A 23,537-nucleotide genomic window follows, 5' to 3' on the forward strand; every position below is an offset into this window, starting at 1 on the left:
GATGCTGATCAGGGACAGGATTTACCTGATCCCAGAGGGTTTGACTGATACCAGTGATCTTGCCAACACGCCAGCACAGGGTTTGATAAAAATCACTTTGCTCTTTACAGGTTTTAATTTGATTTCCCTTTACTCAGGTGTATCTAATTTTGTTTTAGGCTGTTTCCTGGAAGACAGTGGCCACTTCTATAGAATTAGCTTTAGGGCTTCAGTCCAGAGACTCATGCCAGGCCTCCAGAGAAGCCATGGGGGCTGTGGAGGAAAGAGTAAATGCTTTGGTTTCAAACAGACCTGGATTCAAATATTGGCTCTGGCACTTACTAGCTGTGTGATCTGGGAAAATTCACTTCACCCCTGGTACCCATTTTCTCATCTATAAAATACGATGAGTAGTGGCTGCCTCGCAGAACCGGTGTGAGGATTGAAGTTCTGTAGATGAAGCACCAGGCACTCAGGAGAGCGCAAGAAAGGGTGGCTGGGAATAGTGGAGATCACTGTGTTGGGTCTGGGCTGGTCAGTGGCCTGTTTGTTGTTGACCTGGGGCCTGGGGCAGCCACCTTGTCCCCTCTGAGTTCCCTGGGTAATTAATTGTTCTTAAGGCTCTTTGGGTTGGATCTAGTAAACACTTCCAGAATCCCCTTTGTTTCTTTTTAGCAACAAGACTTCCCAGATAGTGGAGTCTCAGGGCAGAGGGCTCTGGGGTGGGTATCATGCTTGAATTCCTTGTCTAGGCTCATGGCTCCACCATGAGTGGCCTTGGGAAATCTCTTCACCTCTCTGGGCCTCAGAAATTTGGATGCCTTGGCCTGTAGGATGTCTTACAGCTCTACAGCATTCGGATCCTATCCTTGGGTATCAGCCATCCACCTAGGGAACTGTGTTCTTCCTAGCTAGTGGGAAGCCATGCCCCTTCATCCCGCCTATAAAGGCTCATTGCCTGGCCTTGGACCTTCTGTGGGTAATGTTCTCTAGCTCTATTCGTTCCCACAGGCCCAGACCAGTCAGAGACTTCCCCAGTGCCTGCCACCCAAGCTGCCTGCAGGGAGCAGTGCTGTGCTGGTACCACAGGGTGGCTCAATTCCGCCACCTCCACCAGCTCTCACAGACCCACACCATGTGAACATACGATCTAAAACAATAGCAGTGCACCTTCTGAGGGGTAAGTGCAAGGTTGGGACAAGGCCCTTAGCTCCCCTTCAAACATGACCACCACTCCTAACTAAACCCGTCCTCTCTACACAGGCAGCTTCCAAAGGAGCCAAACCTTGGATCACACCCTGGAGGCCAGGGCGCTGCCAGACCCAACCCTGTGGCTCTGTGTCTGCACTGACTGGCCTACTAAAAAAGCACCTTGGTTCTGATGTCCCAGGACCATGCAATGGCAGGGCTGTCTGGAACTTCAGGGATCATCTATGCTATCTCTATCCCTGAACAAATAAGAAACCAAGGCCAGAAGTGGCAAGTGACTTGCCCGAAGACACACAGCAGGAAAGTACCAGGGCCAGGCCTCAGACCTGGATTTTTTGACTCTGAGTGCTCTTTTTATGTCATCAGGCTGGCCAGGACGGTCTCCCCTGCCTACCGTCACCTGCCCCCTCTAGGCTTTTGAGCTATCACTCCAGCAACCTGAGAGAAGTGGAGGGGCTGGGCCCACTCCTGGGCACCTTGTCTGGGGGTGCCAGTGCCTGGCTCCTGACTCCAGAAGTGGCTCCAAGGGGCTGGGTGGGAAGCAGGAGGCCATTAGGACCCAGAAGCTCTCAGAGCATCCTGCTCTGCCTCTCACCGATCACTGCAGTGGTTCAGGCTTCAGCAGCCTTGGAGAAGCATCAGCTGAGAGGAGCTATCACATGGGAGCCGGGAGCTGCTCAGCAAAGGTAGGAGTTGCCGACTAGGCCAGGACCGGGGCCAGACCCAGGCCTGGTGGTGAATGCTGAGGTACCCTACAGAAGGGTACAGCCCACCCAAACTTACGGTGGGCAGTTTTGTCAGGGGATGGGTTCCCAGGTATCCCAAAGGTGGTATTGGGGTGTGAGCATCTCTGAAGCCTAGAGATGGGGGTTGATCTCCCACCAGCAGGAGTACTCACATCCCGCACACAGACAGGGTTTCCCATCTCTCTTGCTCCATGTCATAGAAATGGATCCTATATCCTAGGAATGGGTCCTTTGGCATCCAGGCTGACAGGCAACTCTGCTGGGGAGAGGTGCTCTAGCCCCCTGGAAATCTTACCTGGCTTAAGAGGGGCACACTGTTGTCTGAAGAGGGGCCCGGCTTGGGGCCTTGGCCTAGAAGCTCTGTATCTGGGAAACAGGTGCATGTGAATCCCAACAACACCTCTGTGGCCTTGGGCTGGGCGCTTCTGTACATCTTGCATCCTGAAGCAAGGCTATTTGTAACTTGACCATTCCCCTGCTGGAGACCCAGACCTCAGCCCCCAGGGTGGCAAAGCCTTCCAGGTACTGAGAGGTCCCGGAGGTGAGGGAAGGGTTGTTGGAAGGAAGCGGTGGAGGACATGAGCATTTGAGAAGGCCCAGTGATATTATCTGGGAGTGGAGTGAGGCTCCCTGGGCTTCCCCTATGAAATCATCATACCACCACCCTCCCCTCCTTTACCCTGGTCCATCAGTGAGGAAGTTCTGGGGAGAAGGTATATTGGCCCATTGTCAGTAGGTAAATGGGAGTCCTGGAATTTAGGAATCAGTGTGGAGATACTGGCAAGGCTGAGAGGGCTGTGCAAAAGAGAAATGTCCAATGCCTTCTTGCCTAGGGCTCCGTCGTGGCTGCAGAGCGCCCCTCCATCTCTATGTGGAAATCACTTCTGCTTCCCTGTCTGGGACCCTGGGTGCGCCCTGCAGTTACACTCCTGCTGTCCATGCAGACATGATGGGTCTTTACTCCTTTAGCTCCTAGGGCCCCAGAGCCATGTCTTCTGGGCCCCACTCCCAGGCAGAAGGGGTGCGGGTAGTCATGGTATAGAGTAAGGGGCACGGATGCCTCCCCTGGTTTTTCTTTCCACGTCTTTTTCTGACAGATCATCTTATGAGAAGAGATGGCCCCAGTTCTGGGCCTTCTCTTTACCTTCTCTGCAGACCCTGAGTCTATGTGGTCATGTTAACTGCGAAATGAACTGTCTGCTATCTCTGGGTAGAGGTATGTCCCTAGGTAGTTGTCCAAAGTTAGGGCTGCCTCAAGTCCAGAAGAGAGGCCCCTAGCTGGCACACAACTGATGAACTGAGTGTTCCTGGAGTGTGTACTATGGGGCAGGGATTCAGTTGATCAATTTGAGTTTGATTCAATTCACAAAGTTGTATTGAGCACTATTGTATGCATGGCATGCTGGAAGTTAAATTAGCGAGGTTGGTTGTAATGCCAAAAACCAAGGGTAATTGTAAGACAAACTATGGAGGGGGACGGGGGCCCATCTGCCCAACATGTGCCTCTTTGTTGCAGTCAGAGAATTAAAAGGTTTTTAATTGAGCCACCACCAGGCCCTCCGTAACCCAGAAACTCACTGAGCCATCAATTGTCATCATATATGGAAACTCTGGAGGTCTGCCAGTCCAACCTTCCCATTTTACAGATAAGGAAACTGACTCAGGAAACTGACTTGTCTGCAGAAAGCCCATCAGACTTGGCATGTCCGTAGTTTGCTTCTAATTTTGATACCTTAGCACACTGTAGTGAGGGAATCTGGACTGCAAAAATAGCAAATGGAAATTTAAAAAATTAAAATTACAGCTGACCCTTGAACAATGCTGGGATGAGGGGCATTGGCCCCTCCAAGCAGTGGAAAATCCAGGTGTAATCTATAGTAGACCCTCTGTATCACAGTTCCTCCAAACCCACGTTCCACATCTGTGCATTCAACCAACCACTGATCAGATAGTGTAACACTGTAATATTTACTACTGAAAAAAAAATCTGCATGTTAAGTGGACCCCTGCAGTTTAAACCCATGTTGTTCAGGGGTCAGCTGTACATTGGGCAGCTTATTTCAATTCCATGCAAACTCAGCATGGATGAGACACATCAAACAGCTTTGATCTGCCATTTGATCAGGTAGAAATGAGAGACCCTGAACCCCTAGATGTCTTCCTTTGCCAGTTTCTTCCAATTTTCCTCTCTGCTTTATGCTCATCCCCTTCTACCCCCACCTCCACCCCACATACCTACCCTGCTCTTACACACATGCCTACTCCTCCCTCCTTGTTCTGGGACTGTGGTAACAGACCAGGAACAGGAGGGTTTTGGCCAGGGGTCCTTTGATGGTCAACTCATGACCAGAGATCTGGGGCCCTGGGGAGTGGGAGGATAGAAGCAGCTCCTCTCCCACCTGTGGGGACACAGTGACTTGGGAAGTTAACGAGTACATGGGGAAGGGCAGCCTTCATGTGACTTATGCCCTTGTGGCTTCGAGAGCAATGGAGGCTGGATGAGTTTCCTTCCAGCTGGGACGTTTTGTTCTCACTGCTCCTTCTCAACACTCCCCAAGTGGAAGCTCTTTGTCCAGGGGGTGGTGGTGTCACAGCAAACTAAAGTGCAGTCCTTCCACTTTTCAGATGATCTCTCCCTAGTGGTAGCCCCAGTGCAGTGAGAGACATGTTTAGAGATGGTTCAAATTCAACAACTATTTACTGAATATCTATTATGTTCCAGCCAAGGTGGAGGGCACCAGCAAGTGCAGCACGGCATGGTGGGCTGGAGTGCTGGCCCTGGAGCCAGGCCACCTGGCTGAGGACCTGGACCTTGCTACTAACTAACTGTGTGAATTTTGGTAAGTTATTTAATCTCTGTAGGCCCCAGTTTTATCAACTGCAAAATGAGGATAAGAATTGTATCTACCTCATAGGGTTGTATATGGATTAAAGTGAGTTGAGAGCCTAGAACAGGGCCTGGCATGTGGAAAGCACCATATACTTCATTGTTCATTATTAGTACTTTTATTAATAAATCTCACATCATCTTCCAAACACAGTTGTGAAGTAGGCATTATTCCCTTTATTTTACAGATGGCTTTATGAGGAAACTACAGTTCAGAAGCATCACAGAGTTAATAACTCCCAGACCTGGGACTGGAAACCAAACCTTATGCTCCTTCTCCCCAACAGCTCCTGCCATTCTGAGGAGACCAGAAACTAGGAAATTTACATAAGCAATCTTAAACTGGGGCACTATCCTGAAGCTCAGCTGGACCCTGGGAAAAGGAAATCGTGGATTTAGAATCTCTGGATAACAGTCCTTGAAAGGGGAGAAGGGTGTGGAGAACAGAGGAAAGAAAGTGGAAAAGAAGGGGCTGGGCACCACTCAGAAGGTGGAGTGTTGAGTGGGCGAGGCTCCTGCATCTCTCACTTTCCTGCTTCTTTGAAGTCACCAGGGTGGACTGGGAGCTAACTCCTGAGCCCTCAGTCACTGGCCTTGAAGGCTGGCTATAAGAGCCTGCCCAAGAGGCTCCAGCAGGAGGCGCTCTCCCCTCCCTCCTCAACACACACAGAAAACTGGGAAGCCTGGGCCTGGGCTTGCCAACCCAGGGTCACTGGACTAGGATGGGGGATGGGCCTGTGATAGGAGGTGCCCTGGGTGTCCTCTTTCGGCCCCATGGAGTCCTCACCCATCCCCCAGTCATCAGGGAACTCTTCCACTCTAGGGAGGGTCCCTCAAACCCCAGGTCCTTCTACTGCCAGTGGAGTCCCAGAGGTGGGGCTGCGGGACGTGGCTTCAGAATCCGTGGCCCTCTTCTTCATGCTCCTGCTGGACTTGACCGCTGTGGCTGGCAATGCTGCTGTGATGGCTGTTATCGCCAAGACACCCGCTCTCCGAAAATTTGTCTTTGTCTTCCACCTCTGCCTGGTGGACCTGCTGGCCGCCCTGACCCTCATGCCCCTGGCTATGCTCTCCAGCTCTGCCCTCTTTGACCATGACCTCTTTGGGGAGGTCGCCTGCCGCCTCTACTTGTTCCTGAGCGTATGTTTTGTCAGCCTGGCCATTCTCTCGGTGTCGGCCATCAACGTGGAGCGCTACTATTATGTGGTCCACCCCATGCGCTATGAGGTGCGCATGACACTAGGGCTGGTGGCCTCTGTTCTGGTGGGTGTGTGGGTAAAGGCCTTGGCCATGGCTTCTGTGCCAGTGTTAGGAAGGGTCTCCCAGGAGGAAGGAGCTCCCAGTGTACCCCTAGGCTGCTCACTCCAATGGAGCCACAGTGCCTACTGCCAGCTTTTTGTGGTGGTCTTTGCTGTCCTTTACTTCTTGTTGCCCCTGCTCCTCATCCTTGTGGTCTACTGCAGCATGTTCCGAGTAGCCCGTGTGGCTGCCATGCAGCACGGACCGCTGCCCACGTGGATGGAGACGCCCCGGCAACGCTCTGAGTCTCTCAGCAGCCGCTCCACTATGGTCACCAGCTCGGGGGCGCCCCAGACCACCCCGCACCGGACGTTTGGGGGAGGGAAGGCAGCGGTGGTCCTCCTGGCCGTGGGAGGACAGTTCCTGCTCTGTTGGTTGCCCTACTTTTCCTTTCACCTCTATGTTGCCCTAAGTGCTCAGCCCATGTCGACTGGGCAGGTGGAGAATGTGGTGACCTGGATCGGCTACTTCTGCTTCACTTCTAACCCTTTCTTCTATGGATGTCTCAATCGGCAGATTCGGGGGGAGCTCAGCAAGCAGTTTGTCTGCTTTTTCAAGCAGGCTCCAGAGGAGGAGCTGAGGCTGCCGAGCCGGGAGGGCTCCATTGAGGAGAACTTCCTGCAGTTTCTTCAGGCGACTGGCTGTCCCACGGAGTCCTGGGTTTCCCGACCCGTACCCAGCCCCAAGCAGGAGCCACCTGCTGTTGACTTTCGAATTCCAGGCCAGATAGCCGAGGAGACCTCTGAGTTTCTGGAGCAACAGCTCACCAGCGACATCATCATGTCGGACAGCTACCTCCGTCCTGCCCCCTCACCGCGACTGGAGTCATGATGGGCTGATGGACACTTGGAGGGAGATGGGGCTGGGGGCTGGTTATGACTGCAAGGAACTCCTTGTGGGACCACCTTTTCCCAGCTAGCCGGGGCTGGGGTCTCTGCACACAGCTTTTGCTTAGTGTTTTCTGGGTCAGGAGCAGAGCCAACAGGATGGATGAGTGGCAAAAGCCTTGGACACAGCTTTGACCCTTGACTACTGGGGGAGGGAACCTGGTGAGATGGTGACGAGAATAAAGGGTCGTGAAGGTGAGATGATGCCTTTCAACCAGTGAACTTTCCATGCCCCAGAAAACAGGGAAACTCTAAGGGTAGGAGTTGGAAGATACAGGACAGCAGGCCAGGCTTGGAGTTATTCTGGGGACCCCTTAGGATATTTCATTTTTCAGTGTAATTGTCCAGGGCAGAAACTGCACCTAAGCAAGGTAAGAAAATGACCCATCTTCTCATTTCCTTGCTAGGTTTAAACAGAACTAAATTATAGCCAAGTGTTTCCATTTGAATTAATACATCTTTTTCTAGTTTTAGACCTGAGATTTCCTTAAAGTGAGAGGACTAGCTGGGAATATTCCTTTCTTCAGTTTGGCCAGAAGCAAGGGGAACTAGCATTCAGGGCACACAGAGTAGAAGGTAGGAAAGCTGACTGCAGCTCTCTTCTACTTTCCAGGAACAGCCCTTCTGTTCTATTTTTCCACCTCTCTTGCACATGGGAGATCAAGTTTGGGGCTTAATCTTAGCAGAGGCAAGAATAAAGCAGGATGGCTCTTTCTCCTTGTCTTTTAGGATAAAGAAGTAGAGAAAGATTGGGGGTTGCATGGCTGAAGGTGGGAGTTAGCATTTGAATTGGTAAGGTGGTTGGATACAGACAGGGCCCTAATCACCCTGACCAATAATACTGTAAATCTTTTTTTTTTTTTTTCCAGAACTGGCCTCCCTGATCTCTCTCCTCATGGCAGTGATCCATCGCCAATCCCCTGGACAATCGGGTACAAGAGACTAACGTTGGGAACTGGAAAGGTGGGGTTTCCATGGTCCATTAAATGCCTCCCCTACTCCCATTCATCGCTCTCAAAATTAGCTTCAGTGACAAAGACCTAAATCTCTCTCCTATCTGTAGCCCAGGGTTGGAGAGGCAGAGGAGTTGGGCTCAACTGTTCACTGATTGATACTGTAGGCACTGTGTTGGTTGTTACTGGTGGGGGTATATTCAAGGGAGAGGGAATAACTGCAAACTGGACAGGATTCCCATCTGGGACTACCTGTCCATCCACTTCCCTCAATTCAATCAGGTAACATTAAAGGGGTCGAGGCAGGACCAGACGGTGGTGTGACCTGTATTTGAAAAAATTCCGGGCTCACTGAGCATCAAAGGGGATGATGGGCTGGTGGGAATGGGATAGTTTCCCCTTTGAACAGCCAATAAATAATTTTTATTATAAAAAGTTATGCTGATATCAACATTGACTCCTTTAGTTCAACTCAGTGCATAATAGTTGAATACTCTATTCTGTGAGACTCACAGAGGATGTGGAGTCACTGCCTTCCAGGAGTTCATAGTCTAATTTGATCAGGTACCTTGTATTTTGACAGAGCATTTACATCTGGTGAAGTACTATAGGATGTGTTTAAGAAATATATTGAAGAATATGTTCATGGCTCTAACTTCTGAGAGTTCAGCCCATTGCAGCAAGATGCCTATATGGAGGCTTCCTGCAGAATGGAAGGTGTGCGGGTTGTCAATGAAACTCTGGTTGAAGAAAATAATTTACTAAATGAAACTGGGCAGCTTTCCTCCTTTAGATCTAGGAAAATCTCCAGGTTTCTTTCTTCCTACGACTGGACTTCCTCTAGTCCAGTGCCTATTATACTGAGGAAATCCTTTAAATAGTATATACATCGAGCAGAGTCTTTTGTGATTGAAAAACATTTTCTCTCCCTTTCTCTCCTCCCTTTTAAGATACACTTACAAGGGAGGAATCTCATTTTCAGACAGAGGGAAAACTTTCAATCACTGATGAGCAAGCATTGCCAGCAGGTGGCAGTGTGAGTCCAGTGGAAATAGGAAAGAGGTGTGTAAGGGGGGAGGGGCATTAAAAATTGCCTAGCAGCCATTTTGTTAATTTATTTTGTCTTTTCCTTTGACTTTGCCCTCCAACCCTTTCTTCACATACATCAAAGGAGAAAATTTTAAGTGCAAGGATATCGCTAATTCAGGCTGAAATTTCCTGACACTGTGATCTCACTGGCGTTTATTACAGAATTTGACACATGCTGATTCATTTACCATTTATTTTACCCTAAGTTGATCATGAAGGAAATAAAATTTTCTCTTCTATTATGCTGAGAACTTGCCCAACAATTTCTGTCATGACCACCTTCTGGAGTTCTCTAGTCACCAAGGTCTCTTGATAAAGTTCCATATGTAATTCCTAGCTGTGAAAGCTGTTCCTGGATAAAAATTTGATCTCTCAACCACTAAAGAAATCAACAGGTTGAGAACACCATGCTCTCAAGTTATTTTTTTCCTGCACCCTGTGATGCTAGGGAAACCCTCAGTCCTATAGGAAAACCTTCTGTTGGTCAGGTCTCCCAGGTAACATCTTATAGTGGCATGGTAGAAAAGGGGTAAATTTGGAGTTATACCTTCTTACTCACTGTGTGAACTTGGAAAAGATGCTTAATTTCTCTGAGCCTATTTCCTCATCTGTAAAAATGGGGATAACATTACCTACCTCACAGGGTTGTTGTGAGGAATAAGAGATGACACTTGGAAGCACCTAGCCATGCCTGGCAAATAGGTACTCAATAAATATTGGTTTTTCTTCCCTTTCCTCTTGCCCTTTTCCCCCATAAGTATTGACTATGGGAAAGCAGTCCCTTTTATTCTAACAGTCACTTGAGAAAGAGTAGGAGACTTTGAACTTTGAAGAACTGGAATTGTAAGTTTTGTTGGACAAGTCTGTTTAAGGTGGCTCTCAAGAAATCCCTCTAATGACCATCAATCATCATATAGAGCTTTCTGATCAGACCTTATATTCTAAGGTTTAGATTCTATTAGGAAAATAATTTTTAAAATATTTTTATTTATTATTGTATTACTTAATTATTTTTATCTTGTTGGGGGGGGATAGGTTTATTTCTTTTTAGAAGTACTGGGGATTGAACCCAGGACCTTATGCATGCTAAGCATGCACTTACCACTTGAACTATACCCTCCCTGTTAGGAAAATAATTTTTAATCACAGGGAAAGGTCTTGGGGGCTACAAGAGTTCCCCTCCCTAGACTATATGGTGAGAGTATCTGTGGGGCTATATGGAAGTAAAGATAATTTAGGGCCACCTTCACCCTAGTATCTAGGATTCAGAGTGAAAAAGGCTATCAGTCTGAGGCTTTCAGAGGGTATGTCAACTTTCAGGCACTGCTATAGATGAAAGGCAAATTTTACTAGAACTTCCCTTTTCGTGTGATACTGCAACAGGAAATTTTAGAAGGAGATTCACAGGATGCACTGCTTTGTTTTGGGGTGTGGGACCTTGGTTGGCTGTTCTTGGTGTAAGTCCTAAGCCCCTGAAGCAGGACGATCTGTGAGCACTAAAACTGGCTTGTGTTGGAGAAAGGGAGCATGGAAATTTTATGGAGGGATTACATGCTTACCTTTCAGGTAATACAGGATCTGTTAGCGACTTCAAGTGGTCTTTTGCCAACGTAGGGGCTGGGCAACTCTCAAGCACACAAGGTACCTCTTGAGAGCAGGAGGCGGTAGGACAGAGGAGAGGGCAGAAAGAGATCGATAAAGACGTAGGCATGGTCTTCGGTCTTCAAATATCTCAAATGTGGAGGGTGGCCGGGGCCCAGGCTTCATAATTGTCATTCCATAGATCTGGCTGAGACTACCCCGCCAAAGAAGTGTCCTACACTTGGGCAAGGGCCCCGGGTCTCCATAGCCAGAGATCTAAGGAGCTTTACTGGCCAGGGAGAAACTCCCAGCAGAAACACCGGAGCAGGCTGTGGGCTTTTATTTGAGAATCCCTACTTCCTACCTCCAACTAAAGCTGGCTGTATAACCTCGGGAGGGTGCCATGAATTGGAGAAACAAGTCGCTGGTTTTTCTACATTTATCCAAATAAAGTAGCCGAAAAGGTGGAAAGGGGACAAAGTTCGAACCGCGCAAGGCGAGCTCAACACGGCCTCTCTACTTCAAGGAACCGCCGCTCAGCCTCACCTTCCCTCTTTCCGTACTTCCGCTTTCGGTTGCACCTCCCCTACCTCAGCTAACGAGGCCCGAGCCGTAATAGCCGCCGGGCGTTGCCGGAAGTGTCGTAAAACGACGGATATCCGGTTCCTTCGGGTGCTCCGGGAGCTGACGGAGAGGGCCGCCGCCCAGCAGTAGACGGTATCTCAGCCGGCCGAGCCGCAGTCTCCGTGGTGTGTGAGTGAGCCCGGGCCCAGTCCGCTCTTCCGCCGCCGCCATGGGCTGCACGTTGAGCGCCGAAGACAAGGCGGCGGTGGAGCGGAGCAAGATGATCGACCGCAACTTGCGGGAGGACGGAGAGAAAGCGGCCAAAGAAGTGAAGCTGCTGCTGCTTGGTGAGGGGCTGCGGGCGGGGCTGGCGGGGTGTCCCGGAGGGCCCAGGCCTTGGGGAGCTCTGAGGGGGGTCGGGGCGGGTGGTAAGGACCCCGAAGGGTCTGGAGGGCGTGACGGGCATGAGGCGGGGTGTGAGGTTGGTGGCTGAGGCCCCGAAGGGCGTGATGAGGGGTGGGGTTTTGGGTTTGTAAGAATTAGGTTGGAGAGAGGGTGTGACTCCATGCTGGAATTGCGATTAACGAAGAGAGATTGAGAGTGTGGTCCAGTAGGACGTTGAGACTGTTAGGAACATGGGAAGAGCTCATAAAGGATGAGCTGATATTAGGGAAGGTTTTGCACGGGAGGGGTTGGAGTGAGTTGGTATGGAGATTGTATAATGGTTTGTGAGTTTGGAGCGTGGTGATAACTTTATGACAGAATAGAGCTGGGAGGCTTGAATGATTAATATAAATAGAGAGGGGCTGGGACAGAGCGGTCACTTAGGACCCTGTCGTTTATTGGAGAATGGGCATTTTGAACTGTCGGTAAGGCGGAGGAACCCTGAGTTATCCAGGAACACGAAGGTGTGTGGTCGAGATAAATGACAGGGTCTCAGGTATAAAGGAAAAGAGCTTGGGTGCAGAGCCTGTGTGTACTTATCCAGTCTTCTATTATTTTTATTCTCTTAAGATTTTATAACTTCTTCCCTTGTTTTTATAAGGAGGAGGTGGTGTGAGCTGAGGAAATATAAGGACTGGCTTGTTTGAGGTTTGTGGCATAAGATGTAATGGACAGTAGATTTACACAGTGGGAGTTGCTGGAGGTTGCTGGGGATGATGTGCAGTGGGAATGCAGTTATCTTAGGATAAATTATGGAATTGGACATATTTGCTATAAAAAGTGTGAGAATGACAGGCTTCTGGTAAGCTGTTTTATGTTTTTTCATTTCTTCAAACTAAAAATATTGGCTTCAGGAATTGCTGTTTATTTTACTTGACATTCATTTTTAAGTAGCTTTTATGTACAGTCAGATGCATTTTACTCAGCATGATTAGTTTTAGAATTTTTGAGAGACTGGTTTTTAGAGGCTCAGTAAACCATATAAAATACCCCGGTATCAGCTTACCAATAAATCAAGCCTCATTTCTTCACTATTAGTATTTTCTAGGGATCTGTTAGGGAAGAATAAGTAAGAGTAATGGTTTCTATAAACAGTAGAACTTTACTTTTTAAAACAATTGATTTTTGAGAAAAAGAAGTTGCTTTAGGAGAAGTGCCAAATTTTTATGGTGTAAAGCTCCAGAGAACAGAATGCACCACCGTAACCCGAGGTTTATTTTGTAGTCCAGGATGGTCTCAGGGCCCATGCTAGTCTCTTAATGTTAACATGTTTGATGATTTGTAGATTGCAGAAGCCCTGGTAACAGCTTTCTGGATAAAGGGAGAAAGTTATGCTTTGGAGCTTGAGCTTTCAGTTTAAATACCAGATCTTAGAAAATGTATGAATTCAAATTGAAGTTCCAGACTGCCTCTCTCTGTGTAATAGCTGTCATTTGTGAATGAGCATGATCACTAGCAGACAGTAGGTGCTTCTTAAATATATGCTATTAACCAGCATGAACTAGCTGGTGTTGAACTTTGCTCCTTGGGGGTCTTTCAGATGTTCGATATAAACCATAATACTCAAGGCATTAGCATTATCTCTGTTGATCTATTGGTTATGAAAGTAAAGGTGTATTTTCATCTTCTGTGATTGTTTTGATTGACGTTCACCATCAGAGATCCCCTCAGGACATTAGTTAGCCTATTGTGGTATAGTCATAAACTGTGAGGCTTTCTTCCAAATGGCAGGATTTGGCAGGCAGAACTTAGGCAAACAGAACTTGTCCAAATGTCTAGAAAAATCTTTATTTAAAAAAACTTTATAAATATTGCATTTAATTAAAAACAAAATTAAACACGTGGTCACTTAGGGAACTTCAAAAGCAGTAAGTAAAAAAGTACAGAAGCATTTGCTTTTAATTTTTATCAATTTTGTTTTAAGTAAGATTTTTTTCACTATTCTTGAATAAGTTAAATTAACAAATTCAAATAGGTTGCAGAGACAGATGCTCTTGGTTAAACCATATCATAACACACATGAAATTAAAGTTACCTTCCCTGCTGTTTCTGTGACCAAAATGCACCTATCACAGCAAACAAATAATTTTCTCTTTACTGTAGAATACCTCCTTTGATGTACACGCAAGTCATTTTTACTTCATCACTGCAGAACTATCAAATTTACTCTTAAGTTGAGATCTGTTTACTTACTCTTGTCTCTCCTAGCACATAATAGTTACTCACTTAATATTACAGTATTTCCTTCCTTGCAAGGATGTGGTTTAGCTTAGTGATTAACAACATTAGCTCTGAAGTCAGACTGTTTCAAATTCTAACTTCCATTTATCAGCTATAAGCTTGGTAAAGTTATTTACTCAATTTCCCTCTGCCTCAGTTTCCTCATCTTTAAAGTGGAGAAAATAGAGGTACTTCTTAGAATTGGTGAGGATTGAATATGATAATAATGTGAAGTAGAACACAGCCTGGCACAAAGTATTAGTGTAATGAATATTAGCTATAATTATTAATATATCAAAATCAATGTTACAGATTAAAGGTGCTATAGAAATTCAGATTAGTTATGGAAGAATACTGTATTATAATTCTTTGGTTACCTTTGGTTTAAATTTCTTTTAGATGCGTTATTGAGAAGCTCTTGATATACCAAATTAGTGTTTAATCATAACATTCTATAGAAAGACAAAAGTATATTATGCAGGGCTTCCTAACCAGAGTGCTGTACATAAGAAGGCATACAAGTATGCTGTTTGCAAGTTTTTTATGGTTTTGAAATTTTAAATCATTTTTATAACTTCTTAAAATTTTACAGCAGTTGAAATGATACTTGAACATTTTGGTATGCTTGCATCAGTAAACTTTCTGAATTTGGCAATTGAAAATATTTGGCTTGGAAGGTTTATACCGATTAGTATTTAAATCACTTGTAATATTTTGTATTTTATTTTTCATGTCATAAAAATATATATTCACCAAGTCCCTCCAGCTTACTTCAGTAAGCCTTATAAGTATTATCATTTTCAGTGTGTGACATGATACTATAAAAGTTGAGAGACATTGGTATAATGGATAAGAGCACTGCTTTTGGAGTCACGTAAAACTGAGTTCAGTTCCCACCTCCATTTACTAGTTGTGAGACCCAGAGCATGTAACTTAACCATATGAATATTAATTTTCACATATATAAAGTGGGGATGTGATGCCTATTTCAAAATATGAAGTGAGATAACATGTAAAATAATTAGTAGATAAGTATTCAGTAAATGATGACTTTTGTTATGATGTTTGTAGAACATCATACAATTACAATTTTAGCTTTCTTTTTCAAGGTTTTTTAGGCAGATACTTGATTGTTTTCAGATATTAATGTACCCTTTTCAAAGATCATCAGAGAACTTTAATACCACTCTTGTGGTAAGAGGAATTAAACATTATAATTTAGTTTTATAAGTTGTTATCTAGTCCTGCGCTTTGTCTAGTTCTCCATTTCTTGATAGTTCCCCTAGTAGATCTTGAGAAAACACTGTTATACAAAATGAGATTAATGCTCTGTTCTTTAGGATTTGCTGGTAGTGGTATGGCAAAATTAAGTTGCTTGCGAAGAACTGGAACCATATAATTTACTTAAGCCCTATATTTTATAACTGATTATTTATATTTAAATATCTGCATATTACTGCCTGAATATGCCTGTTATTGAAAATCAGACTGCCCTTTGATAAATACACTATTACATTATACTTCATAGGATGCTGTTCGTTAATAATGTTTGCCATTTATTTGGCATAAGATTCATAGATAGTTGTTAGATTTCTCGTGAAGATGCATCTTGTGCCTAGGCAAAGGAAACTGGCATAAAAAATAGAAATTCACATTGCAGAAATAGCTTTTGTTTCTTATAAGTACTTATTATTCTTTGTGTCTTTTATTTATTTGTATTCCTCATTCTGCAGTCTGAAAGTGTGGTATTCTTTTCAGGATTATAATATTGTAATCTTGCCTGAGTATGCTAATTCTGTAGTAAGTACTGTGATGACCATAGAGTTGACTGCTCAGTACTTAATAGGTTTGAAAGAGCATGTGACTTTTTAATCAGGCAGCAACTATGTTTCTTTAAAAATAATTTTTAGCACTTTAAACTTATTTGTACTACTGCAAAAAAGTCTTAGTTTTGGGGTACTTGTCTTTGACAAAAGCAGTTCCTCTTTTAGAGAAGGTTGGTAAAGCCTGAAGCAGTGTGCTCTTTACTCTGTCCCTTCCCCGTGATGCTGAGCTGCTTCATCCTCTGGTTTCTTGGAAAGAAAAAGGGAGTGAATGAGTCTCTGCAGATATTTCCCCCTTCCCCCCAGCTCTCTTCTTTAACAGTTTCTTTCACAGCATGCTTTTTTTTTTTTAAATCTGAGGTGTGTGTACCCCTTAGGGCTTCAGAAAATACAGGAACTTCCTAAAATTGTTAGCAAAATTTGTGATTATATGCATTTTTTTCTGGGGAGCCATATTTTTCAAGTTCTTCCGTAATACTGCCTTATCTCCCTAAAGTTCCTCATCTTTGGACCAGGAAAATCAGTAGCTGGTCAAAAATCGAATGTTCAAAATGCAAAAGAAAAAAAAACCTAGACATTGTGAAAAATCTTTTATTTCCTCTTCTAGAGGACAGTTTTTTGCTTGGAATTTTTGAGAAATCTGTTTTCTGTACTTGAGATAGCTCCTCTTTCTCCATTTCCCCTAGTGAATTAATGAACTACTCACTTCCACTTACCTCAAGTCAATATATCCAGTACAGAACTTGCCTCCTCTCTTCTTTCTCCTAAAACCACCTGTTGTGAACTTTTCTGTTCCAGCATTGTCATTTTCAAAAATCATCCTTGCTGAAAACTGAACCCATTTTTTAAAGTTCTTGCTTGCTCTCATCCTTATAACCAGTCAATTACCAAGTTCTATGACTCAGTTGTTACCAGATTTGTGGATTTCGTGGACCATTAAAATTAATTTTTTTCATTGTTGACTGACTTAGGATTCCTACATTTTATTTTTCTTAATAAATACATCTTAAAAATTCCCAAACTTCATCTATTATGATTACTATTTTAGTCTGTTTCCTCCATGAAACCTTTCGATGTTCTGAATTGGGTATGATCTGTCCCTCTTTAAAACTTCATAATAATTTTTATGCTTCTTACAGTCTGCCTTTATATTATGGTTATTTGTATACTTAGTTGATCCTAACTGTATGGTCCTTGAGGGCCCTGAGAGCTAGGCATTTCTCATCTTTAGATCTTCTGTGCAGCACCTAATATAACACTAAGTTGTTTTGCCTGTAAAGAATAGAAACTCATTCATACTTGTTCCAGTCAAGGAGAGTTTTAGTGAAAGGACACAGTAGGCAACTTCATAGGTGTCAGACATCCAAGGATAGATAAGAAATGAAATAACAACCAGGTTGCATACACGTGGATTGTGATACATGCTCCCTCCCCCCATTTCTCCTAGTGTAGAATGGTCACTTGCTCTGCTTTGTTGGTAAGTCACCTCTTCAGATCAGCTTTCTTTGCATACTTTTTTGCCCCTACTCCCTCTCCCCCAGTCTTCAGCTTTGGCTTACTTTGGCATCTTCTCTGGCTTACACACTGCCTAACCTGGTAGTTCAGGTAATTCATGTCATCTGACTCAAGTTCCCAGGATTTCCATTCCAGGTTCCTGGAAAGAATATCATATTAGCTTATCTTTTTCAGCTGCCCACCACAATCTAGTCAGCTGTGATCGGAATATGGCAGAGTTGATGGGGTATCATGAGTGTGATAAGGCTGGCCCCTTCAGGGACTGAGTGGGTCAAATTCGCTATTAAGAAGGCATGGCTAGAAAGTTAAATGATTAATAGATGACAGTGGCTACCACCTAGTAGACACTCATTAAATATAAGTTGAGCATAATGGAATGAGATGGAAATATTGAGGAACTAAACATATCATTGCTTTAGTTTTTCTTTAAGTCACAAGAGCATGCCTGCTAATTCTCAGTATTGTCATTTTATATGATTGGGAGATGTAATTAAATTCAACTTGAGATAGGGTGCAGGATTTTAAACTCCCATTATCAACACAACCAACTCAGAATAGTTAATGTCACCTGCATTTAATTACCTTTGATTTTAATTCAGGAATTAGTTTTATTAAATGCATATAATCAGTTCAGGGTCTATGCTTCATCATCGCTGCTTTTTTCTCACTAATTTTCCCACCTACCTATTTTTATGAGCACCAGAAAATTGTCCAAAGCTAAGGGAAGAGGTAAAGTGGATAATTTTGCTCCTTGTTAGTAACCTTGATTAGAGATTTTTGTTAAGGAATAGTTAAAAACATTTGGCAAAGAGATTGCTCACAGATTTTAGTTACCCATGCTCTGTCTTCTCCTTATGTTTAGTTAGTTTAGTTTTATTGGGGGTGGTGGGGCTTGTCATGGGAAATGGGGAATAAGAGATAATTTAAGAATTCAGGAGCTAGAATAACAGCAGTAAAGACCAAAAAATTAAAATGTGGGTATCATAAGAAATGTCTAGAGCAGTGGACACTAAATTTGTTCAGATTACTAGTTTGTTTTAAATTTTGTTTTAACAAAAAATTATTAACAGAATACAGTAGACTAGCACCATGAAAATCCATATATTTAAACTAATAACTCAGTTCAGAAATAGGAGATACCACATAATGTAGGGCAAAAAGCAGAGACTGAATATGGGAGGAGCAGTCCTAATCTCTGAGCTTCACATTCCTTTTTCTGTACAATGAGGCCCGATCTCTGGGGTCCCTGTCTGTGAAGGTAATATTATCAACCTGATGGAGTATTTTAGCAAGTTATAAAGAGGGCTATTTTATTATTTCTCTTTTTCTTGAGTTTGATTAAAAGTAGTTTTACATAATAAAGCTGTTTAGGATAGTTAAAACTGAAGTTAAAAGCCTGAAAGACAAATTCATAAAGTGCCCATAATGTAAATAAGTGTTGAAGAGAATATAAAAAAATTGTTCTAGTATTTGATTTCCCCACTAATTTTAATTGTCTTTATTTTAGTATAATTCTTTATTGGTGTTGAGCAAGTTAGAGTTATCTTTAAGCCTTTATCTATCCAGGCTATCCTGTTACCTGCTTAACAATCGTCAGTATCATTTCTGTAATTCAAGTTGCTTGAACTGAATAGCATTGTGTTAGGATCACTGTTAAATTGTTCTAGTTTTGATGCAGTGCTGTATGTAAATGAAATATACTATTTTCCATGTCTAGCTATTAAATGGTAACAGAAATGAATGTATCTGATAAGAACCAAGCAGAGGATACCAAAAAGACCAAATTTGTTTGACTGTACCTGACTAATGGAGTAGGTGATCTTACAAGAAACAATTTTCAGAGGATATGATCTTTAGACCTGAATTTCCTTTGATTTCTAAATTAGACTGGGAAGATACTTAAAATTTAAGACTGTTAAGGATTAGCTGAGATGTTATTGTATACATTGTTCCATTACTATATTGCTGCTGTGGCCCTCTTTTGGTTACCAAGTCTAATTCTCAAATGAGTGGATGTTTTAATATTCATACAAAAGTCTTTTAGTTTTTTGATTGATGTTAGTATTTTTCATCTAAAAACTTTTTTGTTGCTTAACTTCAAAGTAGATGGTATTCTAAATTTTTTTGTAGCTGCTCATGTAAATCTATAGCTGTAGAGTAAGTCATGTATCACCATGATCAAAACATACACTTTAGGTATATTTAAATTGTTCTTGTATCTCCTGCTTTTATTCATGTGGCCTACTGTTAACGCTTATTACCCTGGTGATATAGGGACCATTTAAATCAGACCTCTTTAAAATTAGCAAGGTAGCTTGATTCTTGTCATCTTGTAACTAATGTTCCTGTAATGGTTGATTGTGCAACCTATTTAAACCGGGTTAAATAATCAAAATTTCCTTTATCCTTTCAAGTTGGATTTTATTTTCTTGTTTTTTGGGGTTTTTATTTGTTTGTTTGTTTTTTAACTTTTTTTTTAAGAGAGGGAGGTAATTAGGTTTATTTATTTATTTTTAAAGGAGGTGCTGGGATGAACCCAGGACCTCATGCATGCTAAGCATGCGCTCTACCACTTGAGGTATACCCTCCCCTCTCAAGTTGAATTTTAAAATTCATATACTATTCCATTGAATTTGAAGAACTTATGGAAATATTACATTGTATTTGGATTTCTGTTTTAGTTATGTATTGATAGCCCTAGTTTTTATATTTTTTAATTTAATGTATAGTGTATATTATGATATGACTTTGAAACTTACCAGTATGATTTTGGAATCATTAGTTTAAAAATATTTTAAAGGCAGTTGAGAAACAGCAGAACTCCTCTTTATTCACTGCTCTTGATCTAATGTGGAAATGAATTTTGCCCAGGACCTTGGAAGTTACATTTTACAAATGACTAAATTATAGAAAGATTGTTTTAGAGTGACATTTCTTTCATAGAACCTCTCCCCTCTATTTCCTGAAGACAGAACATGGGAATCATTAACTTCAAAACAGGACTTTGATGTAATAACAAATACTATAATGATATATGTAGGTATGTAGGTCTGATGTATATGATGTAATAGCATAGTCTTAACATTTCTATGAAAGTGATTTTGATGTTATGTATTTCTGAAAATAAAAATTGAACTATTTCAGTTTAATGATGTAAATTTTTTCCACCATTTTGCAGCATTAATAAATCTTCAAATATTTTGGTTCATCTCAGGTTATTAAAATGTAATTTCCTTCCTTCCTCTTCTTCCAAAAGAAGTATATTTCTTATTCTTTTATTTTTGTTATTATGGTTGCAGTTAAAAGCCACATTCATGGCCTCATTGATATTTGTAGTTCTTTCAGCTTTTTCTAGACTACTTAAAAGTTTTTTTAGTAAACTTTTGTTTTGAGATAATTTTAGGTTTTTAGGAAATCCGCAAGGATAATGCATAGAGTTTCTTACATTGTTCACCTGATTTCCCTTAATGTCGACAACTTACATAGCTGTGGTACATTTGTCCAGACTAAGAGATTAGTATTAGTGTATTAATGTTAACTAAACTTAATACTTTATTTGGATTTCACCAGTTTTCCCACTAGTATTCTCTTTCTGCTCTAGGATCCAATCCAGGACACTGCATTGCATCGAGTCAAGGCTACTTTTTATTAAGCTTTTTGGTTTTCAGTGTTGCACTGCTCAGAAAGAGTCTCATTTATTAACTTATTTGTGATTAGGTGTCTCTGTCACACACACACACACACACACACACACACAGACACTCTCCCTCTCTCTCTCTCTCTCTCTCTCTCTCTCTCTCTTACTTTCCTAGCCTGGAGATATAAATGAGAAATAGACAAAACTCTTAAGCAGTTTAAGTTGTGGAGATACACAAATAAAGAATGGTAATATATGTGGAATGTGGTTAGAGAAAGAGTAGCCAAGTTTGGAAGGAGGAAGTGGAGAAAGGAGAAAGACGTATCAGGGAAGTCCTCTCAGAGAAGGTGACATTTGAAATGGACCTTGGATGGTAAATAGGAACTTTTAAGGCAGAGATTGAAGAGAATCACATCCAGAGGGAATAGTATAGACAAAGGCTTAGAAATATGGGCCAGCAAATAGATTTGCCCTGGAATGAAGAGTTGGTACGGAAAGAGTGTAGAAAATAAGGCTGGAAAGGTGGATTTGGAGAGTGTTGATTTGAACTTTTAGTAGCCGTATTTTAAGTCACATTTTAGATATATAGAAAGAAAGAGAAATATAGATGTAATTTGGGAGAAATCATCTAGAGACTTTGCATTCTCTTCCCTCTTATAACCTGCCTTTTTTTTTTTTTTTTTTTGGCCATTCCATTACTAATTCATGCTGTAATAATGGTTGGTAAAAGGAAATACATATATGAAACCCAGGCTTTTTTGGGTTTTAACTTAGAGCATTGGTGAGCATTTATATGGTAAAGGGAATAGAAATTTTAGGCATCCTTATGGATGTAAGAACTGAATTTGAATTGAAACTGAATTGAAATTATAGCCAACTGAATTTATAATAGTTTGTTGTTAGTGAATTTTTAAAGTTGGTACTAATTTATGTTCAATTAAATAGGCATGTAGAAAACCGCTGTATGCTGCCATCAGTGTTTGAGACTTAGGTAGGGATGAGATTCTAACATTTTTTAATGTAAAAATTTGGGATATTTGGGTTTTGATGAATGGATTTAAATTTACAGGTAATTTTGTAGGACATCTCCACTATATATGAATCATTATTTGTATGGGTTAAATGTGTGTTTTACATTTCTGTCTCAGAAGAAAATTTTAAATTAGAGCTAGTTAGAAACTTACCTATGCAAAAATAGTCTTCAGTCAGGTTACATGTACATACCATATAATTTGGCATTAGCATCACAGTGGCTTTTTGTTGCTCAGCTTTCAAGGAAGTAAAAGGAAACTTACTCACTAGAGGTCAAAATTAGAACATTGCAGCAGCCAGAGGATAATCCCCCTTCTTGCTCACAAATGACTGATCCCTTAAGCGTTCTTTTTATATTTCACAAAAGTGAGGAAGAAACCCTACTTCTCCCTCTTAATTGGCCGATTGCCTAAAGAGAACACATGATCCTTAGCAACACTTGAGTTACCTTGTTCATATTCTCAAAGTGAAAAGATTTTGAAGAGAGCTTCTTGGCTAAGTGAGCTGCCTCTTTTTTCCCCCCTTAATCAAACCAACATCTTCTTTAGGTGATTTATGAGCCTTAAAATGGCTATTAGCTTTCTACTTTATGATTTATAAGGCTTGTAAAATGATAGGATCATGTCCATGAAAGATGTGAAACTGAATAAACCATGCACTACTGTGTAACCTGGACATATTTTAGTGTTAGGGCTTTTTTTATATCACCCCTTCTCTCATTGCATATTTACCTTCTAGAAATATTTAATGAAAAAGTAATTGCTGTCAGGGAGGGACACATAGATGACTTCAGAAATAACTGGTAATGTTTCATTTTTTATGCTGGGAGATAGGTACACAGATGTTTGTTTTGTTACACAAATAGCCCTATTGTATTCAGTGTTTAAAAAGTTTTAAAGGCTGAAAAAGGGGGAAATTGATTCTAATTAACTTGAAGCTAGTTCCATTCAAAGTTTTTTTGTTTTTGGTTTTTTTTTTGGTTTTTGTGTTTGGTCACAGGGAACAGAAAACTCATTCAGACTAGCTCATAGAGTTGGAGAGAGTGCAGCAAAGTGGTTCGGTTATACACACACACACACATATATATATTATATATATGTATTTTTTTTCAGGTTCTTTTCCATTATAGGTTGTTACAAGATATTGAATATAGTTGCCTGTGCTCTACAGTAGGTCCTTGTTGTTTATCTGTTTTATATATAGTAGTATGTATCTCTTAATACCAAATTCCTAATTATCCCTCCCCTCCTTCCCCTTTGGTAACCATGTTTGTTTTCCATGTCTGTGCGTCCCATTTCTGTTTTGTAAATAAGCTCATTTGTATCATTTTTTAAAGATTCCACATATAAGTGATACCACGTGATATTTGTCTTCCTCTTTTCCTGTGTCTTCTAGTGCAGATTTCCTCAGATAAGCTGACTGGTCCTGCTCATCTTTTGGAGCTAGGTCACACGGGGTGTAGGTCCTCTGTCAGCCTGTGCCAGGTATTTACTCATGGTCCAATAATCACACAGAGCAGGTGTAGCCTAGATTCTGTAGGCCATTGCCTGCTAAGGAAGTGAAATAGGAATTTCTCCAGAAGAGGTTATGGTCAGGCAGATACTCTGAAGTTCTAATATATCAGTTAAGTTTTATCAAAAATTTCTTAGTGCATTTTAAGCCTCTTTGGTGA

The 23,537-nt window shown here is 42.1% G+C and overlaps 2 protein-coding genes across 3 annotated transcripts in view; both read left to right on the top strand.

Annotated features, from left to right (window-relative positions):
- Window positions 1–1,564: 1,564 nt before the first annotated feature.
- Window positions 1,565–9,915, top strand: GPR61 (G protein-coupled receptor 61). Of its 2 annotated transcripts, none has more exons than XM_032487271.1 (4): window positions 1,565–1,874; window positions 4,657–4,774; window positions 5,010–7,378; window positions 7,877–9,915. In XM_032487271.1, exon 3 carries the CDS (start codon window positions 5,596–5,598, stop codon window positions 6,949–6,951), a length of 1,356 nt encoding a protein of 451 aa, XP_032343162.1. In that variant the 5' UTR covers window positions 1,565–1,874; window positions 4,657–4,774; window positions 5,010–5,595; the 3' UTR covers window positions 6,952–7,378; window positions 7,877–9,915. The 2 variants fall into 2 exon arrangements, with proteins under 2 accessions (XP_032343162.1, XP_014410781.2); XM_014555295.2 differs by having other exon boundaries at window positions 5,010–7,202.
- A 1,370-nt stretch (window positions 9,916–11,285) lies between these two features.
- Window positions 11,286–23,537, top strand: part of GNAI3 (G protein subunit alpha i3) — a 38,320-nt gene continuing 26,068 nt past the window's right edge. Inside the window, exon 1 of the mRNA XM_006179955.3 lies at window positions 11,286–11,541. Coding sequence (XP_006180017.1) covers window positions 11,424–11,541 — 118 coding nt within the window. The 5' untranslated portion in view covers window positions 11,286–11,423. The remainder of the gene's footprint in view (window positions 11,542–23,537) is intronic.

This window comes from Camelus ferus, chromosome 9 (genome assembly GCF_009834535.1).
Source record: "Camelus ferus isolate YT-003-E chromosome 9, BCGSAC_Cfer_1.0, whole genome shotgun sequence".
Taxonomy (NCBI): Eukaryota; Metazoa; Chordata; class Mammalia; order Artiodactyla; family Camelidae; genus Camelus; species Camelus ferus.

Coding starts and splice junctions, on each gene's coding strand:
- GPR61 (XM_032487271.1), top strand. CDS start 5,596: ATGGAGTCCTCACCCATCCCCCAGTCATCAGGGAACTCTTCCACTCTA.